Source organism: Theropithecus gelada, chromosome 16 (genome assembly GCF_003255815.1).
Source record: "Theropithecus gelada isolate Dixy chromosome 16, Tgel_1.0, whole genome shotgun sequence".
NCBI lineage: Eukaryota > Metazoa > Chordata > Mammalia > Primates > Cercopithecidae > Theropithecus > Theropithecus gelada.
The window spans coordinates 55566995-55580381 of record NC_037684.1 but is presented as its reverse complement, the minus strand read 5'-3'; the positions used below and the strand labels follow the sequence as shown (position 1 = coordinate 55580381).

The 13387-nt window shown below is 66.3% G+C and overlaps 2 protein-coding genes across 8 annotated transcripts in view; one reads left to right on the top strand and one right to left on the bottom strand.

Annotated features, from left to right (window-relative positions):
- The window catches only part of CSNK1D (casein kinase 1 delta), a 32987-nt gene extending 30374 nt beyond the window's left edge, over positions 1-2613 (top strand). Inside the window, exon 9 of the mRNA XM_025362806.1 lies at positions 1573-2613. Coding sequence (XP_025218591.1) covers positions 1573-1659 — 87 coding nt within the window. The 3' untranslated portion in view covers positions 1660-2613. The remainder of the gene's footprint in view (positions 1-1572) is intronic.
- Positions 2144-12957, bottom strand: SLC16A3 (solute carrier family 16 member 3). Of its 7 annotated transcripts, none has more exons than XM_025362813.1 (5): positions 12818-12957; positions 5444-5692; positions 4797-4940; positions 3774-4529; positions 2144-2930 (listed from the first exon to the last, which is right to left on the bottom strand). In XM_025362813.1, the coding sequence occupies exons 2-5, from the start codon at positions 5664-5666 to the stop codon at positions 2656-2658; spliced, it is 1398 nt and encodes a 465-aa protein (XP_025218598.1). In that variant the 5' UTR covers positions 5667-5692; positions 12818-12957; the 3' UTR covers positions 2144-2655. The 7 variants fall into 7 exon arrangements, with proteins under 7 accessions (XP_025218598.1, XP_025218597.1, XP_025218595.1 ...); XM_025362812.1 differs by having other exon boundaries at positions 12834-12951; XM_025362810.1 differs by lacking the exon at positions 12818-12957 and adding an exon at positions 12258-12337.
- Positions 12958-13387: the final 430 nt, after the last annotated feature.

The window sequence follows — 13387 nt, the reverse complement described above, 5'->3', positions numbered from 1 at the left end:
CTCCTGGGGTTCCCTGCCTTGAGAGGGAGCAGGGGCTGCACGTTCTCAGGGCCTGCTGGGCGGCGGCTCTGCATCTCACCTGTGAGGGCCTGAGTGGACAGGGTTAGAGAGCTTGTTCTCTGTACCTGAGTCTGGCTGGGTCTGTGTCCTCAGACGTGGTTTAGAGGGGAAGAGCAGGCCTTCCAGGTCCTGGGCAGCGCCTCCCGGGAGCTTCACCACAGACCCCTTGGAAGGCCCAGGGATGGCAGCGTCTGGAGCCACCAGGTCCTTTCTGGGTTCCCTGCGCCTCCCCCACCACCTCCCCCAGCACGGGCCCTGCACACATCTGTTCCAGGGCTGTTCTCTGGGAAAGCCCAGGCCAGGTGAACACCTCCCTCCTCCCTCTGATGTGGGCTCATGTGAAGAAGTCTGTGTGCCCTCTGCCCCCCGCCCCGCCCCGCCCCGCCCCACGTAGCAGTGGGTTCTGGATGGATGTGTCTCTGGTCAGGGGGTCTTCACAACATGGTAGACCTGAACCACTTTTGGCCCCAGAATCTGTCACCAGGGTTGGGGGCTAGCTCTGTGCAGCCCACACACCAGATCTCTGCGCCCAGCTTCCTCCAGCGGGCCCCGGGCTTCCCTTCCCTTCACTCCTGCCTGTTGTGTCAGAGCAGACCCGCTGCTCCATGGCTTCTCACCTATAAAGACACCAGCTGAAGGAGGGGGTGGAAGAACTCAACACCCACTCCGCGGCACAGGGACCCCAGCCCCCAGACGTCCCATGGCCCCCAGCCACGCATGGCCGCCTTCCCCAGGGACCCCAGCCCCCAGACGTCCCATGCCCCCAGCCATGCATGGCCGCCTTCCCACATCGGGAGCACTCCTGAATCACTGAGCAGGGCCCCTCAGGCGTGTCTGTCTAGGAGCAGCACTGCCTGGCCACTTTGTGTTGGGCCTCTGCTGTGTGCTGTGGGTGTGGGGACCAGAGTGGGGCAGATGAGGGGCGACAGTTGAGCTGGAGGGGCCTGCTTCCTGCCTAGGGGAGGGTGAGGGCCTGAGATACCTGGAAACAGAGGGTTCCAGGAGCGAGCACCCCCCACCCGGCCCATGACCTCCCTGCCAGTGCCTCTGTAAGCCCAGGTCACTCCTGAGGCCAGCAGAACCAGGCACAGCCAGGTCCAGAGGCGGCAACCCCTGGGTCTGAGCAGCCCCCATGGGGCCCTGATGTGGGGGTGCCGGCCGGCACCCCCGGCACACGGCACTGTGCACACTGCCATGTGTCTTCTGAGGCCCAGGCTGCCTGCTTCCCACCACCTTGCCTGCTCCCACCTCCTCATCCTTCTCCCTTCAGCTGCTGGGTGGGGCTGGTGGACTCTGTCGAGACACATGGGCCTGGCTGTGCAGAGGTGGACCTTGATCCCTGCAGCTGCTGGCATTGCCCGCCAGCCTGAGCCCTGCTAGAGGCCTCCACAGCCCTGCGGCTGCAGGCAGGAGCCTGGGCTGAGAGAGCTCCAGCCCAGCTGGGGCAAGGCCAGGGGCAGATGGGGGCACCTGGAGCTGAGATGTGCACTTTTCGCTTGCTTTTCATTGCAGAGGAGCAGGGACATGGCATCTCTCCGGCTGCATGCAGCCCGCCAGGGCACCCGCTGCCGTCCCCAGCGCCCACGACGCACCTACTGAGGGCCCCGGCGGCCTCTGACCGGGCTCCCAGCCACGCAGGCCACTGCTGGCCACGAGGGCAGGTGGGTGTTAGGTGCCCAGGACAAGCCCAAGTGCTGGACTGGGCTGGATGGAGGACAGGGCACAAAGACCAGCCCTGGGCACCGGCCACACTGTGCACACTGCCAGCCAGAGGGGCAAAAAAGGGAAGGCAGGAGAGTCCTGTTTCTTAAACATAGCAGTGAATAAAGTGGCCTGTTCCACCTCAGCTCCCATATAACCACCACTTAGGGGCTCCCAGGGAACGTTTCAGAGACCACCCTGGCACAAGCGGCCTCCAGGCACCCGCCCCACACCCCCCTCCACGCAGTGCCTGCCCCTGCTACGAATGCTGTGCTGCTGCAGGGAAAGCTGGTGAGGACAGAGCCACTGTAGGAACAGCCAGGCTACCAGCAGATGTGAGATTTGGGACACAGTTAGGCCACATGGCAAAACCACACAGTCCTAGGAAACCATTGTCCTGACGCTCCACCCACATCCAGGTTTATTTCCACCTTCCAGGGGTGGAAGGAGCTGTCCCCAAGACACTAGAGGGGTGGGCACAGGCCCCATGTGAGAGTCCAGGGTAGGACAGGCTGGAGAGGGCCCCACGCAGCACCTGCCCTGCCAGCCTGTCCGCGGCCCACCCTCCCATTAAAGTCACGTTGTCTTGCAGTGCGGGTTTCTAGGTCCTTGAGCATAGCAGTGGCCACAGGCTGCTTGGGACCAGCAGGCGGGGCCCCTGGTGAGGATGCCTTGTAACCTTGTGGCTTGGTTTCACCACAGATCCACTCTGGAATGACATGGTTCCCACCCCGCCACCTTCTCCCGCAAAACACTGATCAGGCGACGATCCGCTGGGCCGGCAGCCGGAGCCCAGCCATGGCCCTGCCTGAGCCAGTCCAGTTTGTAAAATAAATAGCAAGCGTTGCCGGCTTCTGTACCTCCTCCCTGTGCCTGCCGGCCCCGCCCAGCCACTCAGACACTCGTTTCCGGGGTGTGAATCACCTCCCCGTTTTTCTCAGGCTCAGCCTTCAGGAAATGCTCCACCTCCCGCAAGTCCACCCCCGAGTCTGCAGGAGGTTTGTGGAGCTTCTCCTCCTCCGCGGCCGCCACCTCGGGCTGTGGCTCCTTGGGCTTCTTCCTAATGCAGAAGAAGTTGCCCAGCAGCAGAATCAGGGAGGAGGTGAGCACCTCGGCCCCCGCCAGGATGAACACGTACTTGTAGACGTGGGTCGCATCCAGGAGCTTGCCTGTAGGAAGACCCCTTTAGTCCCAGCTGCTTCTGCGGGCTGCCCCCAGGGCCCAGAGCTCCCCCAAGCCTGTGTCTCTGCGTCTCAGCACACACGGGTCGCCCTGTCTGCCTCTGAGTTGGTGGGGCTGGGAGGTGTTCTCTCCCTCCATGTGTTCCAGCTGGGGGCATCCTCCCTCCTCAGCCTCTTCTCCCTCCTCCCCAGGGGAACGAAGACTTAAGAGGCTAAAAATAGCAGTGGCTTTGCGGAGAGTTTGGGCTTTGGTTGGTGGCAGGAGTCAGGCTGGTCCCCACCGAGTTCCCCTGAGGCTTCCAGTGGGCAGCCCCAGAAGCCCTGCTGAGTCCAGCACCAGCCCTGTGTCCTGGCCACCGCGGACTCCAAGACACGAGTCTGGGGGTGAGACCTTGGCCCTCCCCAAGCCCAGGACCCCCTCGCCAGGCAGCCAGAGCCTGGGCAAGGCTGCTCCAGTCAAACCTAATTTCCCTCACGTGTTAGCTCAGTCAGCCTTCAAAAAGGAGGCCCCAAAATACAAAAACTGGCTGTGGGGTTGCCCGGAGCTGCCACGTGGTGCCCATGTAGAGCCTGGAGGAGCTGCCCACCCCACGGATCCAGCCCCTAGCTGCCTTGTCTATCTGGGGTGCACTGTGCCGGACCGAGCCCCTCACTCCTAACGGAGACCCACTGGCCCCAGCAGAATCAGGGTCGGTTCAGCACAGTGCACCCCCTTCAGCTCTGAGTCCCACAATGCCGACAGCTGCCTAGGGGTGTGCATCCCTGCCTCGCAAAGTGGGCATCTGATGGGAAGGGCAGACGTGGGGAACTGCCTGGGGGCGCAGCGCTCACCTCCTGATGGGGGCCCGATGAGTACGGCCACCGCCTCCATCAGCAGCACCAGGCCGATGGCGCTGGAGAACTTGTGGGTGCCCACGATGGCCATGAGCACCTCGAACTGCAGGGCCCCCACCATGCCGTAGGAGATGCCAAAGAAGATGCAGAAGACCACCAGGCCGCCGTAGTCGCCGGCCGTGGAGCCCGCCAGGTCCGCGAGGCCGTTGAAGAACATGGAGAAGCTGAAGAGGTAGACGGAGTAGGGCCGCACCTTCCCAAGCCCCGCCACAAAGCCCGCAGCCGGCCGCGCGAAGATGTCAATGAAGCCCAGGACAGTGAGCAGGAAGGCGGCCTTGGTGTCCGGCACGCCCAGGTCCTTGGCGTAGCTCACCACGAACACGGGCGGGATGAAGAGCCCCAGCACCATGACCGAGGCGGCCACCGCGTACAGCACGAAGCCGCGGTCCCGGAAGACGCTCAGGTCTAGCAGGCGCCGGGAGGATCGCGGCGGCCCCGAGCCCGGCTGGGCCGCGGCCACCAGGGGCCTCATGAGTGCGGCGCACACGCAGCAGTTGAGCAGCAGGCCGCCCAGGATGAGGAAGCCGCCCCGCCAGCCGTAGCGGTCCTGCAGCAGCTGCCCCAGCGGGCTCAGGGCACACAGGAAGACGGGGCTGCCTGCTGCCGCCAGCCCGTTGGCCATAGGGCGCCGCTTGCTGAAGTAGCGGTTCAGCATGATGAGCGAGGGCTGGAAGTTGAGCGCCAAACCCAACCCTGGAGGAAAGGGAATGTGGTGAGAGCCCCCACAAGGCTGCCCCCAAAGCCCAAGACCCGCGTCTCTACCCCCAGGTTCCCACGGGCTCGGGCTCCCAGTGTGCAGAGCCCCTGCCACCCACACTCGCAAGAGGGGGACGAGGTGGGGCCGGGACATCCCGCAGCCACCCGCCCTGCTGTCCTCCAGAGGTGGCCTGGACCCAGGAGCAGAAGTGCACGGCCCGTCCCCCTCCCAGCACCTGCGGCCCACCGGCCGGCCCCACTCACCAGTGATGACCCCAGTGGTGAGGTAGACCTGGATGATGCTCCGGCAAAAGGACGCAGCCACCATGCCCAGGGACGCAAAGAGGCCCCCCACAAGCATGACGGGCCGGCAGCCAAAGCGGTTCACGCACACACTGCAGAGTGGGCCTGAGGAGGGCGGCAGCTGAGGGGGGCTGGGCCTGCAGCCAGCTCTGCCCCCCCCAGCCCACCGAGCTCCCAGTCTGCAGCTGGCCTCCCCTTCCCACGCCACCCCTCCCTCCGCGGGGCACTGGGGCACGCTGGGGGCCAGTCCCAGAGCGCAGGGCAGAGTGACAGGCGAGTGCCACCTGCTGGGCTCTGTGGTCCCTGCAGCGCAGGAACAGCCATCTTTTCAGGAACGGCTCTGGGCAGCCCTGTCCTCTGGGACTGTCTATAAATACAGCCGACCCGTTTGGACAGGGGCCAGGATGGACTTCGCACCCTGCCTGGGTTGGCCCTGTGGAGAACATGTTGCTGCCCAGCAGGATCCCGGCCCCAAGGGCTTCCCTCCAGGGTTCCTGGGGAGCGGGCAGAAGGCCCTGTTGCCGAGCCTGGCCACACGCGGGCTCTTGCGCCTGGCAGGATCTGCCAGCAGAGCCCCGGACGGGGGCCCGGTGTGAGGCCGCCCTCACCTGTCCCGTAGAGCATGGCCAGCAGGATGGAGGAGATCCAGGCTGTGTCGCTGTAGCCGATCCCGAACTCCCGCATGAGCTCCTTGAAGAAGACGCTGACGGCCTTGGGGAAGGCGTAGGAGAAGCCGGTGATGACGAAGCAGCCGAAGAGCACGGCCCAGCCCCAGCCGCCGTCGGGGGCCTTGACGCCTGTGGGGCCCTCGTCCACCACGGCCCCTCCCATGGCCGAGAGGGTCGGTTCCGCCTCACCTGAGAGAGAACACAGGCTGACTCAGGCTGCCCGGGTGACCATCCCAGCTGCAGCCCGTCGGGGAGCAACACGAGTTGGGTGGCACACACACCTGGGCTGGATGGCCCCGCAGCTCGGCTGAGGGGCAGCTGCCCAGCGCCCGCACTTGTGGCCCCCTGACCTGGTGCTTGGTGGAGGCAGGAGGATGTGGAGGGAGGCTAGCAGCTGGGGGTCCCACTCCCTCTGCACTGCCTCCTACACTCACACAGCTGGCTCTAAAGGGCAGTGGCTTTTTTGGGCTCGGCCAGGACTCAGATTACCTCCTGGGAGGAGCAGCCCCCGGCAGGAACATGGGCCTGGCCGTCATTTCTGTCCTGGCTCGCTCTGGCTGACCCGTGCTGGGCAGGGCCACACACCATGATTCTGGCAACAGCCTGCACCTCCGGTCCCCAGCACTGAGCTCGCCCCGGGGCCTCGGGGGTGGCGTCCGCCAGGTCTCTCCCTGTCTAAATCTAGATGGAGCGTGCCTTGCTCTGGCTCTCCTGCCCCCAAGGGCCCACTTTGGCTTCAGTGGAGCCCGCCAGGAGCTTGCACAAGAGGAGGCGGGCAGTCGCTGGCGGTGAGGGGCTGGGCATCAGGCTGGAGCGGGCAGTTGGAAGCACAGGGGCTGCAGTATTAGAGTGGGTGGGGTGGGGAAGGGGGGGCACAGCTGGCCCCTTATCCCTGGATGCCCCCTTGCCTCCCACCAGCCCTTTTGCTCAGCAACTCCTCCAGTGAGAAGAGACTCACCCCACCTGTGCCTGGAGTGACCCACAGGCTGCAGCCTAAAATCAGGAGGGTCTGGAGCCTCCTGGGGAGGGGAGGGGCTGGGGAGGCTCCCATCCAGCCCACCAGAGCAAACCACGCCAGCCCCCACGATGTCTGAAGCTGGTGTCCCTTTTGTAAACTCCAGGAGCTCAGCTCGTTTGAGTCAAGTTGGAACCTGAGGCCAGACTTCCATCTTCATGCCCCACCCCACCCAGAAGTCACCTTGTCCTCTCCTTACCAGGGAGCTGCAACCTGAGACCTTGGGTGGTCTGGTCCAGCCGGCTCAGCTTCTCCAGACTGCTGTGAACCAGCGCCCCGGGAGGCAGCAGCAGGCCTGCTGTGCAAGCTCCACGCAATCTGTGGGGCTCCACCCCCGCCCCCTTTCCTTGGGTTCCTCCTGCAAGTGTGTCCGCAGACCCCATCCTGGTGGGTCCTCCGTGACGGCCCAACTTTGCCTCTAAGGCAAACACGTAACTAGAGGCAGGACCCGCACAAGGGCAAGGACCTTTGCTGGGAGAGTCTGAGGGGTTCCGCGCGTGGCTCCTCACTCCTTTTGACCCCTCCCCACATCCAGCCTGCCTGACCATCCCCACCACAGGTGCTGTGCCTCCTGGAGTCCCTGCCTTAGAGGTCCGAGGATGGTTTGTAAGGGCTTCATAAGTGTTCCACGAAGTCACTGTTACTGGGAAATGCCGCTTGACGAGGGGACCCAGGAGCCAGCTGTGGCTGGCTGGCTGATGACGAGGCAGATGCGGTCCACTGGAGCAGAACAGACCCCCGCCACAGGGCCAGAGGTCCACTCCCCAACCTGTACTGGCTTCCCTGGGGCCAAGGCCTCGGGACCATTTCTGGGAAACCCGGGAGCAGCTTTTGCTTCTGCACCTGGACACCGGATGCCCCCACACAGTGCCTGGGACAGGACAGAGGACGCCTGTCACACCTCCCCAGGACACACCACTTCAGGACATGCTGTCTGGGGTCACTAAGCAGCAGGGTAGGTCCTGCTCATACTGGTATTAAGTTTAAAAGTTTCCTAAGATGACAGTATACAGCAGGGTAACTACAAGATATTAAAAATACATGCACTTGAGGAATGAAACTGGGAAAGGATGCAGACTGTGGGTCACGGGGGAGACTGGAGGGGTTGACGGCCTCAGGGCCCCAGCTTGTTTGGGGTTGCAGGTTGGCACTTTTTAAAATAAACAGGCCATGCAAGGCCAAGGAAGGAAATATACAAGAGACAGAACAGCCGGATTTCGCGTACCCCAGGCTCCCCCTCCAAAGCACAAAGAGGCACCAGGGCCTCTGAGTCTCCTTGGCTGCACCAGTGGGGGCGGGGGACGCAGGCAAACCCAGCATCTGAAGCTTGCCAGGGTCCTCAGGAGACAGACGAGGGCTCGCGGGGAGGCAGGGGACGGGGGCCACCCTCAGGAGACGCGGCGCCCCTGAACTAGAGTCAAGGAGGGCTGGCAGAGGGTTGGGGCAGTGCCAGGACTCACTGGCCAGGAAGGCACAGCATGTTCTGAGACCTGAGGTGCTTGTGGCTTCCACGTGAAGCTCACGTGGGGAGGGCCATTTTCTGTGTCAAGATGAGGCATTTGGACAAGCCCCCAGACCACAGCCTGGCACCATCGTCTGTCCTCACCCAGCCTGGGGTGCCAGCCATGCTGAAATGGCTCCAGGAGTTCCCACTCCAGCCTGGTGTCCAGGGGCTGACTTGGAGCCAGCTGTCTGCCCACATGGCTTGGGGCACGGGATTCCACAGGAGGCGGAGTACGGGGAAGGGGCACGAAATAACGGCGCAGACAACCCATCTCCCAGGGTAACCCCAGCACTGCGATGGGCCAAGGTACAGGTCGCCTGGTGTTCTGAGGACCACCCTGGGGCTGTCCTGCCTGGAGCACACGCCACAGTCACCAAGCATTGGCCTCTCCGTGGGCAAACGCCATAGGCTGGCCTTCCCCTGACATTTACTGCCCCCCCCCCCCCCCCCCAGGAAGCGTGCCAACCCGCCCAGAAATAACCTGGCCTCTGGGATGAGAAAGCTGATCTCCCAGGTGGGGGCTGCCAGAGAGCGGGTCCCCCAAAGACTCCACGACCCCAGGCTGCTGGAAGCTGAGCAGGAGGCCTGGGGCAGGGGTGGGTGGAGCCCTTGCAGGAGACCCTGCATCCCACAGCCGTGTGCCCTCCCAAGCCAGGGGCTGCTGGCAGCAGTTCCCTCAAGGGTGCAGGGCACAGAGGTCTGTAAGGACCCCTGGCTTTAGGCCAGGACTCAACCATGAAGCCCTCAGGACCTGGGTGCCTGCCAGTCAGACCCCTGCACTGCCCCGTCACAGGCTTGGAACGCAATGCCAGGTGGCTCGAAATGCCGACCTGCAGAGCCAATGTGGACTCACGCACAGAGGGTCCGGAACCCGACCCCTGCTGCCCAAGCCTGCTCCTCCTGGGCCTCTCTCCAGTAACCTTGCTGACCTCCTTGGGGGGCACTGGGCAGCCTGGCATGCTTCCCCTCAGGCGTCTGGACCTGCAGACCCCTCACCCGCCTAGGTCCTCAGGTTTATGCGCAGCGCCGCCGCCTCGCTGAGGCCTCCACTGGACTGTCAGCCCGTTCCCTGGGTCCGTGCAGTGGCCTGAGCCCCGGGCCCGAGGTCTGTTACCTAACTGACTCCAGCCCTTGAAGGATGGGCCTTGGCCCTGCCTTTGTGGCCCAGGCAGGAGGCGGAGCAGGAAAAGGGCAATTCCTTTCCTTCCTGGATCCAAGGGAGCTGCCTGAGGACCAAGGAAGCGGCCCCTCTGTGGCTAGCGCCTGGCTGCTAAGGGGTGCTGAGGGCGGGAGGGCGCCGCACCCGGGGAGGGGCCTCGCTGAGTTCCCTTCTTCCCCCGCCATCCCTGTTGTGCAAACAAGGAAGGAGCAGTGAGTAACCCCCGGCAGCCCCGCCCCGGCCGCCTGCAAAGGTGTCCGGGCCGAGCTGGCAGGGGGTGGACGCTGCGCAAGGGGCTGCCCCAGGCCTGGGCCCTGCACCCCACCTCTGACCCCCGCGGACCCCCGCGCACGCCCGTGCCCTGCCGCTGTGTCCGCTTACATCATGACGGCAGGGGCCGGCGGGGCAGACGCACAGGCCGGACTGGCCACTTACACCAGGGCCAGGAGCCCCCCACTGGTGCCCCAAGAGGGACTGGGCTCAAGTCCCACGTGGGAAAGGGAGGCTGCATGTGCCGCCGCCGGCTTCAGCCCTGAGCTGACACTCCGGGGTCTCAGAGCTTGAAGACCCCTTTTCCGCAAGGCCGAGGTCACCGCCCTGGGGCCGGAGCTGGTCCAGAGCCGCCTTCCCCCACCTCCCAGGCCTCCCGGACCCCGCCAGGCCGCCCCTCCACGAGGCCACCTCGCCCCATTCCTGGATTCCCATGCACCCCTCCACCCTAAAGCCAGTGCCCGAAGGCCAAGACTAGAGGGGGACTCGGGTCAGGAGGCGCCCCCACCCCACCGCCGCCCAGCGGGCGTCGTGGGGACCCGGGGGGAGGTAGTGACCGGGAGGAGGCAGGAAGGCGGGAGGTGGGGGGCGGAGGGGGGAACCCAAAACTCCTCCCTCGCCAGGAGAGGTCCCTCCTCGGCGCACCCCCGCCCCGCCTGCGGGTTCCGGCTTCCCGGCTCTGCCGGCGGGGGTCGGCGCGGGTGGGCGAGGTTGGGCGGGGCCCACCTGGGGGAGGGGGAGGGAAGGATGCTCCGCCCGGTCCCGCCCCGCCGGCCGCGGGACGTGGGGGACGTGACCGCGCCATGGGAGGAGCCCCCGTATTGCCCGCAGTAGGAGCCCTACCGGACGCTACCGTAATTGCCGGCGCGCGGGTCCACCGGGGTCAGCGGAGCCCGGGAGCCGCGCCAGGCGTCGGGGCCTCGAAGCCACAGGGCGGGGCCGGCTCCACTTGCTGCAGAGGTGGGTCGAGTGGGCGCGGCTCGGGGACGTCGACTCGTGAACCGCGGGTCTCGGGGCAGGGGCCCCCGCGGTTCTGTGCGTGCGGCTGCCCGGCGTGGCCCATTTCACAGATGGGACTGACTCGGGCAGGTGACGCTGGGAGGACTCCACGAGCCCTATCTGCTCCTGCCCCGCCCCTGCGCCAGGGCCTGGGCACCTCCAATGGCTTTTCGCCACCGCCCAGAAGGCCCCCGCTGGGGCCCAGAGTGTAGCCCACATTTGGCTCCTCACTGGAGGGGGCGGCACTGGCCCTTCTGTCCCACGTGGCCAGGTCACCCCAGAACCCACCGCTGAGCCAGCCAAGCCTGGCATAAGGGTCAGTGCAGGCCAGTGGGGGGGAACCGTCCGGCCTGACGGCTGGGCCCGGGATCCATAGAGCCCTCTGGTAGCTGCACCTCCAAAGTAAAGTGCCCTGCTTCAGTCAGTGGGGGCTGGCCTGACCATGCAGGCCACATGGCTTTCTGGGTGGCCTGGATGGTGGGCCCTGCCCAAGGTCACATGGGGTCGTTACCAAGTCTGCCTTGAGATCAGGCCTCCAGATGCCCACCCCAGACTGTCCACACCACAGAGCCCTGGGGGAAAGACTGCACCTGCCAAGGCAGTGCCCCTGTGCACTCAAAGCCTCTCTGGGGGCAGACACCCACCATGGCCTCCTAGCACCTCCTCAGTTCCTGCTCGCCATGAGGGAGTCCAGCCTAGCCTCCTCCACACCATGCTGGAGAACAGTTCCTCTCCCAGCACGGTCAGGCCAGCCCCCACCTGACTCCCAGGCCTGTGAAGTGAAGCTGGGACCCTGGACTCCCCAGCCCCAATAGACACAAGACCACCCACCCTTGTGCTCAGCACGGACAAGCCCTTGAGCCTTGGGGTGGGCCAACGGCCATTTCCCGCCCAACAGGCCTGACTCTGGCCATCACCAGGAGAGGGACCCTTTCAGCCCAGGCCGCCTGGCCACGAAGCTCGGTGCCTCTGGGACAGAGAGGAGGACAGCGGCCCCTCGGCTCCCCTCCTCGTCCCTCACCGACTCCAGCCACCCCTGGTGGCCCCGGCCAGAGCTAAAGACTTCCTTCCACTCTGCAGCCGCTGTGTCTTGGCTGGCCCAACACCCAGGGAGGCTCCTGATCAACCCACTTTTGGGATGGGGAAACAGGCGTGGGTTAGGAAGTGGGAGGCTACCAAAGTCTGTGCCTGGTTTTCCCACGCCTGGGGGCTGGGGTAGAGGTAGGGCGAACCCAGGGAGCCCAGCCTGGCCCTGGAGGGGATCCTCCATTTCCCTGCACGGGCTGTTAGTCATTGCCCAAGGGCGGGTGTGGGTCGGGGAGTGTTTAGGGTGCTGTGAACAGGGGAAAGCGCCTGGGCCAGAGCGCACGTGCTCCCCACTCCCCTCGCGGAGGCCACCCATACAGGGAGGGCTGCAGCAGCCCCACCAAATATAGCCCGCGCCCCCCGCCGCCGCGGACCGAGCTATTTATACCCGGACCGGGCCTGGCCGCCAGCGCAGCCACGTCCTGGCCGGAGCCCAGCCCCTGAGGGCAGCCCGACGGGTGGACGCCCGGCCGGACCGGGGGCCACGAGACTGGGCAGCCAGGGATGCGAGGGCGCGGAGGGGCGCGGCTGGCTCTCGGGAGCCCTCGGTGGGGGCCGCGCGGGGGGCGAGAAGGCTAGTCCATGCCCCGGGCGCCCCCGGACCTGAGGGACAAAGTGGGCGGGGTGGGGGCGAGAGTGCGGACCCAGAGGCCGCCCCCTTGCCGGGCACGGGGAAGCTCTTGGGCCCCGGCCCGCGCACGAGCGTCGCGGCCGCGCCTACCTGCCGCCGCTGGGCCGCCTCCGCCCGCCTCTCGCCGCCTCCGCCCGCCTCTGCCGCCCGGCGCCGCGCCGGGGGCGACTTTAAGTGCTCGGGTCGCTGGCGCGGCACGTCCCCCGCGCACGTCACCGCCTGGCGCCGCCCCTGCGCGCCCCGCCCGGACCCCGCGCCGCCTCCGGACGGGCTCCCGGGCCGCCGCTCCCCGACGGCGCGTCCCGCAACCCCGCCGGGCCCAGGGACCCCCCAACCGGAACCGTCCCCGTGGCGCCCCCGCTCCGGAGCTCGCCCGCCCCCTCCGCGCCCCGGGACTGGGGCCACCCTGCCTCGCCTCCCCCGGAGTCCAGGCTCGCTGCTCCCCGCCAACCCCCATTCCCCACGTCCCTCCGTTTCCCCGGCTCGCGGGGAGCGCAGCGCGGCAGGTCCCAGCGTCCTCCAGGCAGCGACCCCTTGTCCCCCAACGCCGGGGCCCCTTGGGCGGGGAGGGGCGCGCGGGCCCCGTGGGGTTCCGGCCGCCTGGCTCAGCTCCGGGGCCCGCATCCTCCCTCTCTGAGGCCACGTCCGACCTGTCCCCCTTCAGACCTCCGCTTCCTCGTCGGTCCCGGTGCGGACGGCGGCCCCTCCTGGCTCGGGGAGCGGCCCGCGGCCTGCGCTGCCTGGATTTGGGGCACGGCCTCGCCCTCCCTGAACTTCCGTTTCCCCAGGTGGCTCCGCGCCCTGCGGGGCCCCACAAAGCCGCCCACTCCAGCACTGCGCCCCTGCCCCGCCCCTCTCGCGGCTGAGAACCCGGACGTCTCCACCTTCGGGGAGGCCAGGGCTGTCCACCCGCTGGACCCCGCGAGGCGCTTCTCCCAGCGCGTTTGCAACGTGGAAATAACGGGGCACTTTGGGTGCCGAGGTTTGAGGCAGCTTCAGGGTGTAAGGCCTTTGTTGGCCTGGACCAAGGAGTCTGGTTGTCAGGGCCACAGGAACGCTTTAACTGGCCCCTCACAGACCCTGGGGCTTCGGAGGCCCCGGCACCAGTAAGCCCGGACCTTCGCACAAAAGAGGCAGTGGGTATCAATGGAGGACCCCTCCAGAGGGCAGGAGGAGGCGCATCCCTGGCAATGAGGCCGTGTGGGCCTTGGCTCTCCACC

Bases quoted from the DNA above. Each gene is read 5' to 3' on its own strand.
- SLC16A3 (XM_025362809.1), bottom strand. From the start codon at position 5,666: ATGGGAGGGGCCGTGGTGGACGAGGGCCCCACAGGCGTCAAGGCCCCC. The intron at 4,941-5,443 runs GTGAGGGCGGCC...CGCCCTCCTCAG, and splicing joins GGCCATGCTCTACGGGACAG to GCCCACTCTGCAGTGTGTGC. The intron at 2,931-3,773 runs GTGAGCGCTGCG...GTCTTCCTACAG, and splicing joins CATCGGGCCCCCATCAGGAG to GCAAGCTCCTGGATGCGACC.